At 41.6% G+C, this 12,900-nt stretch overlaps 1 protein-coding gene across 2 annotated transcripts; it reads right to left on the reverse strand.

Annotated features, from left to right (window-relative positions):
- Nucleotides 1–1,577: 1,577 nt before the first annotated feature.
- Nucleotides 1,578–12,429, reverse strand: adora2aa (adenosine A2a receptor a). Of its 2 annotated transcripts, none has more exons than XM_042227966.1 (3): nucleotides 11,971–12,429; nucleotides 5,300–5,983; nucleotides 1,578–4,145 (listed from the first exon to the last, which is right to left on the reverse strand). In XM_042227966.1, the coding sequence occupies exons 2-3, from the start codon at nucleotides 5,623–5,625 to the stop codon at nucleotides 3,137–3,139; spliced, it is 1,335 nt and encodes a 444-aa protein (XP_042083900.1). In that variant the 5' UTR covers nucleotides 5,626–5,983; nucleotides 11,971–12,429; the 3' UTR covers nucleotides 1,578–3,136. The 2 variants fall into 2 exon arrangements, with proteins under 2 accessions (XP_042083900.1, XP_005940601.1); XM_005940539.3 differs by having other exon boundaries at nucleotides 11,729–12,429.
- Nucleotides 12,430–12,900: the final 471 nt, after the last annotated feature.

Below are 12,900 nucleotides of genomic sequence, written 5' to 3' on the forward strand. Positions count from 1 at the left end.
CACTGACATAAGACAAGAAAGCTCCTTACCATGCATGGAGGGTTTCACCCCAAGTCCAGCACCCTGAGGCTGTACGCTAAGCGGAAGGAAGGGGGCCGGGGACTGGTGAGTGTCAGCACCACAGTCCAGGATGAGACAACGGAACATCCAGAATACATTGGGAAGATGGCCCCAACTGACCGAAGTGCTCAGTGAATACCTCAGGCAGCAGAAACCCAAGAAAGAGGAGGGAGACGAGGAACCATCATGGAAGGACAGGCCCCTGCACGGTATGTACCACCGGCAGATAGAGGAGGTGGCTGATATCCAGAAATCCTACCAGTGGCTGGACAAAGCTGGACTGAAAGACAGCACAGAGGCACTAATCATGGCAGCACAAGAACAAGCTCTGAGTACAAGATCCATAGAGGCTGGGGTCTATCACACCAGGCAAGACCCCAGGTGCAGGCTGTGTAAAGATGCCCCAGAGACAATCCAGCACATAACAGCAGGGTGCAAGATGCTAGCAGGAAGGCATACATGGAACGCCATAACCAAGTGGCCGGCATAGTGTACAGGCAGTCTTCCCAACCCCCGGGCCTTCGGACCGGTACCGGTCCGTGAGTCGTTTGGTACCGGGCCGCGAGAGTTGAGGCTCAGGTGTGAAATGTATGGTTTTCAGGGTTTTTATCGGTTTTCAGCTTATTTTGTTATTGTTTTTATCGTTAACTCGGTTTTCCTGGGTCTTTTCACGTGTGTTATGAATAAATCTTCTTTTTTTCGGTACCGGTACTAGTTTTATTTTGTTGTATTTATCCGCGACACCTTAAAGGCCGGTCCGTGAAAATATTGTCGGGCATAAACCGGTCCGTGGCGCAAAAAAGGTTGGGGACCGCTGCTGTACAGGAACATCTGTGCCGAGTATAACCTGGAAGTCCGGGGTCAAAATGGGAGACGCCCCCAAGGGTGGTGGAGAATGACCGAGCTAAGATCCTGTGGGACTTCCAGATACAGACGGACAGAATGGTGGTGGCTAACCAACCGGACATAGTGGTGGTAGACAAACAGAAGAAGACGGCCGTAGTGATCGATGTAGCGGTTCCGAATGACAGCAATATCAGGAAGAAGGAACACGAGAAGCTGGAGAAATACCAAGGGCTCAGAGAAGAGCTCGAGAGGATGTGGAGGGTGAAGGTGACGGTGGTCCCCGTGGTAATCGGAGCACTAGGTGCGGTGACTCCCAAGCTAGGCGAGTGGCTCCAGCAGATCCCGGGAATAACATCGGAGATCTCTGTCCAGAAGAGCGCAGTCCTGGGAACAGCTAAGATACTGCGCAGGACCCTCAAGCTCCCAGGCCTCTGGTAGAGGACCCAGCTATATATATATATATTTGTTTTTTTCATTGTTTTTTCATCCAATGTTAGCTGAGCTCGCCATATGAGTTATTTAGTGATATTTAATGTTAAGAAGTATTCTACTGACTTTATTTTGCAGTGTAGTGAAATTCAACTGTATTGCATTCAAAAATTGTCACTAGTTGTCTTTTGCATTGTGACTTTTTTTTATTAATACTGGGCTTTTTCTTTTTTTTTACACAATTTAAGAATCATTGTTGTAACCTTTTATGATGTATCTTTTAAAAATTATAGAACCTGATTCAATTTGATGGTAAGAACGACAAATAAAAAATTTTGGCTTTTATCTCATTGTTTTGAGACATTGACATTCAATCATTGCTTCATAGTTCAGCGCAAAACAATGTCTTGAAAGTGCATCTGTGGACCATCATTCAAAAGAACCACATCCAGAAAAGTATTTATTGTATGAAGCTAAAGTTTCACGGCGGTAATGCAAAAAAAAAAGTTTGCTTATTTGAGATGAAGTGATCCAGCTGAGGAGATAAGATTTACAGCTCAAAAGATCTCCTGTGTCCTTTGCCCCACAGGAGGACACAGGACATCTTTTTTGGCTGTGAAATCTTTAACAAGGAATAGGCCTCAAGAGCTGTTCTGATAAAAACTGCAAAAATAAAGAAACGCCAAAAATGATGACAATTTAATCCACCATTTCTCCGAATGACCAAATCACGAGCCTGTCTGCTGAAAAGCCAGTGGGATGTCTGGAGGTGTTCCTGCAGCTCCTGAATGAAGACAGGGATATTGCAGCCATTGCAAAAATGTATACACAGCAAGCACACATTAAAAGTGTGAAAGGATTTATTTAAAGACAGCACTTGGTGCCAGTCTACTTGTGAGAACATAGAGAGCAGTAATGGACATCTGCAAATAATTTCCCATTATTCATCAAACTGTGTCAATTGTATCATCTGAATTTGACTTAAATAAGCATACATTAAAGCGTCATTATCACAAATGTATAAACAAAAATAAAAGGAAACATTACAGCATTAGATTGCCAAGTTACTGGTCTTTGCTTTAGAAAATGTGAAGCATTTAACAGATATTCTCACAACCACAAACCTGCACTGTCCTTCTGCTTTTAGTCCATTAGGAAACGGCAAATAGGAGCAATGGGCTGAAACATTCATCTGGAACGTGGTTATGTCTGTTAATCTCTACGAAAAGTGTGGAAATTACAAGTGAAGAGAGCAGAGTATGTTGTGTTTATGTTCAAATCCCTGAAAGAAAGAAAATAAATGTAATAATTTAAAGACACATCACATTCAGACCTGAAATGGCACACTGTGGTTAAATAAAGGTGGCTATCCTGACACGCCTACAATAAATGCTCCTATTCCATATAGACCCTTCTATCAACTGCCTGCATTTTTACTGTATTTCAGCTGTTTGCAAAGAGGAAGTAAAAACATTCATGGATGGTGTTGAAATTTCCACAGAACAACTTGTGAAGTGGCTGCACATTACAAACCACCCCCGGTCATGTGGGTTGATAAGACGTAGCCTTCCGGTAACAATAGCGGTGCCTTTTAGACTTATTCTGAGTTAAATTGACATGTCACTGTATTTAAATAGTAGAGACAGTTTTCAGTCCTGTTTCGTTTATCTCAGTGAGTGACATTCATTGTCTGTCATCTGTTTACAGTACTCCCATTGGAAATTAGAGATTCATGGTGATCCTGAGCAGACATTCACAACTAACTGCGAGGAATTAGCAAATGATCCCTGCGGCGCATAGATCAGTGCACTTTATCTAGCTCGCTACAGCAGCTCTTCCTGTCCTGGGTGTTGAACAGCAGTGCAACCTGTGCTGGGGCGAGGTTCTGTTTGCAGTTTTCCTCCAGGATCTCTGGTTCAGAGCAGTCGTTCCCCGCCGGGAGCTGAGTCTGCCTGAGGGCTTGAAGTGGACACGTCCCCACTTTGGGGCAGTGGGCGATAACAACTGACAGAGGCGGGTGAGACACTGTTGCCAGACCACCCTCTAAAGGGGAGATGTGAGCAGGACAGCGGCAGGAGTTCTCACAGGTACTGCTGCTGTGCTCTGTGAAAAGGTCAAAGCTGAGGCCATTTGCTTTGAGCCTGATGGAGTCCGTGATGCTGTTGTGAGTAGAGTTCCGCTTACTCCCGCTGCTCTCAAACACCTCCCGCTTCCCCAGGATGTGCCGCCTAATAATCCTACGGAAGGTGTGCCGGAACTCTCGGATGCGGTAGGCGTAGATGAAGGGGTTGACCACAGAGTTGGCATGGGATAGGATAATGGCCACATACATAACCAAATCAGGAGGACGATCACACTGAGGACAGAAGAGGGTGAAGCAGTTAATGATATGTAAAGGCAGCCAGCAGACCGCAAACAGGCCCACAATGATTGCCAGAGACTTGGCAGCCTGGACCTCTTTCTGCAGGACGGAGCGGGACTTTTCCCCATGAGACGCTTTTACTTCAATCAGCATGAGCTGGTGGCGAGCTGCCATGAAGATACACAGGTAGATGGCCAACATTAGCAGCAAGGGGATCAGCACACAAGCAAAAAAGTTGAAGTAGACCATATACTCCATGTCGACAACAACCTCAAACAGGCACTTCATCATGCCCGGCTGGCAGGGGCTGCTTTTGGTTTCGTTGGTGCCGTTTCTTGACTCCCCACCATGCCAGCCCATCATGGGGGTCAAACCGATGATGATGGATAAAATCCAGCATATGGCAATGATGCCTCGAGCCCGCTGTCCTGTCACCAAGCTGTTGTACCTGGACAGGGAGACAATACACGTGTCAAGCTTCAATTGTCTTTCAGCTCCTGAGAACTCAGAGATAAAGGTTTGTTTCCCTCTGCCACAATGACCTCTATAAACCTCATAAGAAAGCTTCCGTCCCTTGTTTGAATTAATTATTACTGTATACGAAAGTACCCCGCTGATTTATCATTTGCTTATGCGATCGCTCCGTGGATGCAACTCTCATACCGGAACTACAAGAGACAAGAATAAACAAACTGAGTCTTTCAGGACTCAGGACTCCTCAAAGGAAGGAGCCTATTTTTGGTTCGCCTGTAGCACAGTGTGGGAGAGCAGCTGAGACATTTGGCTTGTTTCTATCACATTCTTCAGATGTTAAAGTGCAAAGGTTAATACTGCAAAAACAAGCCCCCCCCCCCTCCTCTTTAGGGATGTGCAAACACAGCGCAGAAGAGCCCTCACATACGTATGTTCGGCAGGAGGAGTGTGTTCGAGCCCTAAAGGGCGAGACGTCTGACCGGCGCAGCAGTGCGGTAACGATGAGGTCACAGCATCACTGTCACTGGTTTAGCCTGTCAGGTCTGCAGATGCACCGTCGTTGGCAAATTTGCATGTTAAATCAACATCTCACTGGGTTTGGAGCTTTTTTGTTGTTATTTTTACATTACAATAATAAAAGTAAGTTTACAAAACAGGCTTACACAGTCTGTGTAAGCAATTAGAGCGATATTTGTTTGATTGCTCCGGGGGGAATTTGCCCTGCGGGAGACGCTGTTTCTGAACAGTCTTATTCAGCCATGGAATATCTGGTTCAAATGTCAAATGTTTTAACCGACAGAAATGAAATGAAAGGTTGGGCGTCATCGTGAGAATTCTGCTGCTTCTGATTAAAAACACACATTGGACTAAAGTAAGAATTAATTAAGAGTTAAAACGTTCCTATTTTGTTTTCCAAATCTGATCTTCGTTTCTTTCTGTGCTTGGACATGTTGAAAAAAATGGTTTTTAAGTAGTAATCAGCTGTTTTACTAATGCTAATCAACTGTTTATTGGTGCCTTATTAACACACGTAATAATGCAGTTATAAAGGATTTCACTTATTCTATTAACTCATTAATTTTGCACTAATAAATGATAAATGATCCACTTTTCCTCATGGTTACTGACCTGAGTGGTATCTTGATTGCAATGTAGCGATCTATAGCGATGGCCAGCAGACTAAAGATGGAGCTCTGTGTGAGAACCAGCACAAAGCACGCAATAAACAGGCAGCCATAGAAGTTGGAGCAGAACCCGATGCTGATGACAATGGAAAAGGGAATGGCCAGGACGCCCACGGCGATGTCGGCCACAGCCAGCGACACCACGAAGAAGTTGGTGATGCTCTGGAGGTTACTGTTGAGGGCCACGGCCCAGCAGACCAACACATTTCCCAGCACTGAGAAGATGGCAATCAGCAGCTCCAGGGTGATGTAGAAAAATTTGTCCCGCATGATGAGGCAAACGGCAAAGAGGTCACTAATGCGGGGGGAGGAAATCTCACCTCAACGTCCATAGCTGCAGCCTAGCAGCTGCTGAACTCAGCCTTGTCACCTCCAGAGAAACAGCCACTAGATTCCACAAAACAGTGACTCCTTCACACCTGCTCAGCTTAAAATACTGAAAAAGAAAAATGAATCACATGGAGCTATCATCACTCCGCATGCAGGGTGCAGTCACCTCCATCCTGTCCTCATAAAAAAGCTCTTCTGCTGTCCTCTCCCCTCAGCTCCTTCCCCTCGGCGTCCTTTTCCCACGAGCTCCTTGAAAGGCTGAGATGATGCCAGCAACGGACATCACAGTGACATCGCTCTGTTGGAAATAAAAAAAAAAAAGGTGCAAAAGTGAAAAAGAAGAAATGCTCCTACAGTAGAGGAAGTGAATATGGGACTTTGTATTAGGTATAAAGCGAGGCACCCTGTTTGCATTTGAAAGATCTACAAACAATACAGGTTCCTTCTTACCAGTTATGAAGTACACTTATATGGGCATTATAGGGTACACTTATATATAGTCACAATATTTCCAGAAGCATCAGCAGCTTTAATAAAACCACAGACACCTTTCATAAAGCCACATTACACTGCAAAAAAAGAAGCAATGTCACTGTTCGGTTGTGTGAGACTTTTAGTTGCTGATGCCTCCTATAAACAGTCTTTCTGACCCTGCAAAAGGGCAGTGGGAGAGCAACTTGTGTAGCCTCCATCAGCACGAGCATGCACGGCTCCACGTTGTAGCAAATTGCTGTCAAAATGCAGTTTGAATCATTTATACTGTGCTAAAATCCAATGTTTTACTACAATACTACAACATAAGTCAGATTTGCTCTGACAAGCACAGACTTGTGACAGTTTCTGATGTTTAAGTTCAGACACTCAATTTAGAAGTTTATATCCATTATGTTTTGTTTAGACTTTGATTGTCGTGGATTTGCGATGTGATTTCCAGCATTTGTGTAGCCAAGAACAGCAGACCTTGACTCCTGTGGTAGATAAAGATTTTCAACTAGTAAAAAAAACAGGGAAAAATAAGAAATGCGATCTTATCTTGTGATAATTCAAGAGAAATGGGCACTGAACTCAACGTGAACCTGTTTTATGGATTACTTCTGCAACAGTTGTGATCACATACAATAGAAAGTTCAGAGGTGTGACGCTACATTGGCCTTAAGCCTGCTATCGTCTGAGGCACGTCCATGCAGCAGCTTATTTTGAAAATGTACATTAATATTACAGTAAAAATCACCTTTCACAGTTATAACAGTTAACTATGACCTTAACATAACTGTAGATGGTCATCTAAAAGGCTGGCTGTACTAAACTGCAAAGCCTCAATTCTACAAAGTATGTGAACATGTTAGTGTTGATTCCAGAAGCTGCGCTGTGTACACAGTGTAAATGCTACATGCTGGTAAATGTAGCTGTTAGATATTTACTGTTATTATTTGTTACAGCAGGTTCAGGACAAAAGGTTCTGCTACAGTGAAAATCCTGTGTGTCCAGTTTTATAATGCATGCTGTGCAGTATTATACAACGGCTAAAACGCGATTCTCTCAGTTCTGTGAGCGCTAAAACTAAAACGAAACATTGTGACCACAAAAAGTGCGCGTTGAGAGATGAGTCACACTCAGAGTATCGTAGTGGGTTTTGTAGCTGCTGTCTTTCAGGCAATTCAAAACAGATAAGACCAAAGATAAGTAAATAAATGTATTACTTGTGCTTTTATTGAAAAGCACAAGTGTGTGAATGTGAGAGTGAATGAATAGTGGAATTGTACAGCGTTTTGAGGTTCTCGAAAAGCGCTATATAAATGCAATCCATTATTATTATTATTATTAATAGTATACGTGATTATATGACTATATGTGTATAAATGATCAATTCTTTGTTAGCAATTTTTCCAAATATGATTAAAAAGTAATATTTCAATATTAGGTTTGTTTTTACCAACCCAGGCAGCTATCTTCATTGACATAATGGTTTCCCTAGCCCCTTACCCTAAACCTAACCAGAACCTAATTGTAACCCTGACCCTAAAGCCACATTTTGAGCCTCAAAAAGGCCTTCAAACTTGTGAGGACCGGTATGTGTGTCCTCACAAGTGACTGTTGGTTCTCACAAGTATAGTAGAATGCAGATTTTGGTCCTCACAAGGATAGCTAGACAGGAACACACACAAACACACACACACACACACAAACAAAAGAGGGGAAAAAACAGAAGAAAAGAAGAAGAAAAAGTTAAGCTTCGTACTTGAAAAGATTTCCCTATTTTGCAAAATATCATTAGGATGCAACAAAAGGTAAAATAATGATAAAATGGGAAGATGAACAGGGAACAGAAATAACCAACAAAGGAAAGGAACACATGTAATGTAATCTGATCTTGAAACTACCAATTCCTTATTTTGGAATTTGGAAATTTCTTTGAAAAACAAATATCGTTTTTGACCCCAGAAATGACTTCTAATGATCAAATAGGACTAAAGTCTTAATGCTGAGTACAATGTATTTGTAGATAGCAGATGGCTTTTTTGGTTCAAGTCACATTAAATGATGCAATACAGTGAATCAAAGGGCTTTTTGTGCCATAAAGGAAATTATTTTCAAAAGCTCTGTTTTTAAAGGTAAAATATTTTATACTCACAAAATCTCTCATTGACCTCATCTGAGGTGGGAATGATATGATCGGAATCTTGAGAAAAAAAGACTTAAACAAATAACAAAAAGGTGGATAAAACCAAACTCCAATCAAAGAAAATCAAACCTTTTACAAGAAACAGACAAAATGATCCAAAAGAGAATAAGCGAGATGATGGAAAATGGTAAATTCATATTTAAAATCTTCTTTTCTATAAGTTTAAATGGGTGGAAACACATTAGTATGGAACTTTGTCTGCAAGCGTGTTGGTAAAGTGTTGCGTTTAATGCATTTAAACATGAGTTTAGAGCATGTTTTTCTCTTTTCCGTGACTTGCAGTTTTGAATAGAGTTAAGTTTTGCTGTCAACAGGATAAGGAAGCTGTCAAAAAAGAAGTACGCTTCATACGAGCAGTATTACAACTCTGCAGTACAAAAGCAGATAAGAGCAAACACCTTTGTAAACATTTTTGGGTGAAATATCGTGGCGAGAGGGAAAAAAAGAATTGTAGCACAATTCTTGGAAGTTTGATATGGCTTGTGGTCTATTCTCAGTCAGACTATAGTTTAGATGCCTTGATAGCTTTGAGCCGTCAGCACACAGCTCACTGAGCTTACAAATAGAAGCTGTTTTTGTGCTGCTGAATTCCCTCTGAGGGGATGTTTGTGAAGGTTAGACTGAGTTTTCAAAGATACCAGCTGTGATGGAACACAAAGGTCTTTGCTCTCCCAGTCATGCTTTTCCCTCAGGGTTAGATGAGCCATTAATACTAAAATACTGCTATTCCACGTTTGCGTGTCATCAGGAGATATCCTTTTAATTCCAAAGGGCTTATAAATAAAGTTTTAACTGTTGCTGTTTTAAGAGATGTTGGTGTGCGACTAGAATTCCAGTGTTTTTTATGTATCAGTACTTCACAGTAATAATCCCAAAGGACAAGAAAGGAAATCATGAATTTCTTTAAACTGCACCAGTGATTCTCCCATGCTAGCCACACAGTAAGAAGCTGTCCTAAAATAAAATTATGAGACACATCAGAGAAGCTCCAGGGAGTAATAGTGAGACAGGGTTAGGGTGCAAGCTTTGGTTCACAGCAGCCACTTTGAGGGATGAAATCTGTACAAATATTGATATTTATTAGTATCTTTGTACTGAGAAAGATAAAGAAGAAGTCAGCCAATGCAGCACACCAATAATAAACCACAGCACATCACCACCCTTTACCACTGCACAAGAGAAAATTAAAACTTGAGCTTCCTGTCACCGCAGGCTCTCGCTATGCTGTCCATACAAAGTGCCAAGCACAGTGAGTCGCCTCACTATCTCTGAGCATCTGTGTTGACTCTTTTGCACTAAAGCATCGTAGCATATTGAGAAGCAGGTAACAGTGATCAAAATTACAGTCTGATTAAATAATATAATGAAATCTGGGCTTAAACAGTAGATTTTATGGTGGGAGTGTGTCAAGAAATTAACAACTGGGCTAAAACAATTAGCTAAAAAAAATGGATTTTCAAGTCTGACCGATTTATTATCAAGGCAATGTCATTGTTAGCTATATGCCAATTTTTGGCTTCACAATTTGTAATGACTTAGAGCTGAAAATGTAAAAAGTAAAGACACAAAGGGAGAGACACCCTTCAAACAAAACGAGTGTTAGCTTAAACCATTAGCTTAGGCTCTAGATATAGTTAAAAATATACTGATAGCGAAGAGTAAGCTACTGGACAACAGGGATTTAAAGTAGCCTAAAACAGATGGATAAATGAGTGAAAATAGGGCATTGCAATTATGAATAAATACCTGTTAGCTGGAATTAGCAGGTAGCTGTAAACTGGATAATGGTATTGGATAAAAGTAGTAACTAAATATTTGGATATTACAGGTGAAATTGCTAAAGCTAACGACAAGAGTAGGTAGTGGTTGAAGCAGGTCATAGTTGTTAAATTAGACATAGTAGATAAATACTTAAATGTGTAGCTTAGAGTCGTGTAGCATAGAACTGGATAAATGAAAGCTAAAGATAAAAACTAATGGTTCAAAATTGTATGGATACGCAACTGCTGAAAAAAATGGAAACATTTCTAGATGAATGGTTAGAAAAAAGTTATGGATATTTTGTGGTAAGTGTTGAAAACAGGCCTACTGGTCTAAACAGTGACAGTTAACTGATGTCTACTTATAAAACCAGTCTTAAACAACACCCAGTTTATGATGAAACTAAACACACACTGAATATGTGTCCTACATCAAGTAACAGCCTGTAACAAATCACAAAAGACGAGTAAAGTAGAGTGGTCACTGCTGTGTGACACAGTCCACTTGACTCTGCCTTTGTGTCTGCACTTGACTCATGGCCACAGTTACTCACATGAAGACACCAGGGGCAGAAAGCAGCTGTGCACAGTGACCCCCGCACCTGTTGTGGCAATCTCGCTAATAAATCAAGGAATCTCTGTATGTGTGTTCTTCACATGGAGACAAACGTTTATTCTTTCTGCCTCAGACCTGGTGGCTGTGCAGCTCAGGCCCTGACCAAGTGCACTGTCCGGTCGGGGTACTTTGAATGAGTGGTGTTCCCATTTCACAAGGTCTCTAGTTGCTAGGTAACATCTTTGACTTCACAGATGATGTCACACTGTTCTGTGACCACTGTCACCAGTTTATGAATCAACATCCTCCACTCTAACATGTACATGCTACTACACCTTAGGGAGGAGACTTGTTAAAAACAAATTAATTTAAGCATATGTAACATTTGACACTTTAATAGAGGGACCACAGCGCCAGCAGTGCTGTTATCATTTCATATGTTGCATTTTAGAAGAATTATTCAGATTATGTGTCATAAAAACAATGATTGCAGGACAACAGGGGTACCTGATACTGTGATGGTAATGTTTTGCTCGTTTGTTTTTGCTTTTTATGTCTTTTCTTCTTCTTCTTTTGCACTTGAACATGATGTAATTGATTGTGAGGACAAGCAAAGCTGCATTATTTCTGTGCAACATAAACTAATTACTGCACTACAGCTGTTTTATTACTGAATCTCGAGTCTTCCGGTTGCAGAGGAAGCCCAGGTCGCAATACAGGTTTAAGAGATGAAGTATTTCATTTATTAGGTTAAGTGTTATAATAAGCTCACCGGGGATTTTGTGGAATCACTATCAGCAGACTTTTTTTCTGCAAGCCTCTGAGAAAACCCACAGTATGCAAATACGCACTAGACATCAGTTTCCACAGAAACCTCACCTGTTTCTCATCTTGCCGTGGGCACTAAAACAAAATACGACTGTTACATGAAAATGTTCATTCACGTGTTCATAGTGTGAAAACTGAAAGCACTGCCAGTGAAAGTGAAGTCTGCGTTTAATTCATTTTTGCGCAAGATGCAGTCAGTCGGCGCGCACGGCTTACCTTTCGCTCCGCAGGCTTCCTTTCCTACAAATGGCAAAATTTTGATATCCAAAGGCACTTGATGAAACGAGGCGACAGAAAAAGTCGACTTAAAAATATTACGCAAATGACGGTTTTCACTTCCCACTGAGCGACCAACTTCTTCAATTCACGCCTTAAATTTTCCGTCCAGCTGCACTTCACTTTTTTTTCTTCTTTTTGTAAAGTTGACTTTAAAGCGCAGCTCAATAATAAAAACACACCATCGAGCTCTGATCGACGTGTCTCCACTGAAAGAAAGAAGACTCCTGCTTTTGTCACTTCGCAAAGATGAGATCTGCTCTTTACTCTCGCTCTGCTCCGGTCAAGTGAGTGTCTCTCGCTCTCTCTCTCACACACACACACCCTCCATAAAACAGGCTGGCTGTACCTCAGTTTCCTCTTCGGGGTCAGACAGCTAAAAGCATGCTGTGTATACGTGATGATGGTGATGATGTCACGCGTTAAACACGGTGTGTCTGCTGTGCAACTTGAGATGCTCTGAATCAGTTAAGCCGGTTATCTTTCTAACACAGAGGGACAATTATCCGGTTAGTGCTCGGTACCAGAGCTCTGTCGCGTTTTATTACCTGGATAATGTGTGTTGAGTGGAAATGTAATGTTCTAGCCCCGGGCGAGGTTCAAACCCTGCGCGACATAAACAAAGGTGCAGATTTCAGGGGGATGTGCGCTCTTTTTAAATCCCGTCACCACCCCTGACTCAGCTCCGTCTCGCTTTCTCGCCTTTTCTTTAAAAGTCATTCTTTTAAAAGTAGTCTTGTCCAACAGTTCTTCAGGCTTCCCGAAAGTCTCCCAAAGGGTTTCTTTGGGATATTTGCTGATTTTTCACCAACTTTCAGTCTAGTCGTTGTACCTGACATTTTATTAGAGACATTTTGTGTCTGTGTGCGTATTATGCCCCTTCACACTGACCTGTGAATCATTCAATTAAAAATACAAAGGAAAAGAAAGAAAAGGCACCTAACTCAACTGATGGAGTGTTGTGTGTGTAGACACAACAGTAAGCTTTATCTACACATAACAGACAACTTGGCAAAGAATCTATTTTAAAATGTCTTTCTGTATTGTGTTACCATCTTGTTACAAAAGCACAGCATTCGCTCCAATTTCTTCATCTGAACACCAAAGACAGT

The sequence above is a fragment of the Haplochromis burtoni genome, unplaced genomic scaffold, assembly GCF_018398535.1.
Source record: "Haplochromis burtoni strain Fernald_Lab_line unplaced genomic scaffold, NCSU_Asbu1 Contig_293, whole genome shotgun sequence".
Taxonomy (NCBI): domain Eukaryota; kingdom Metazoa; phylum Chordata; class Actinopteri; order Cichliformes; family Cichlidae; genus Haplochromis; species Haplochromis burtoni.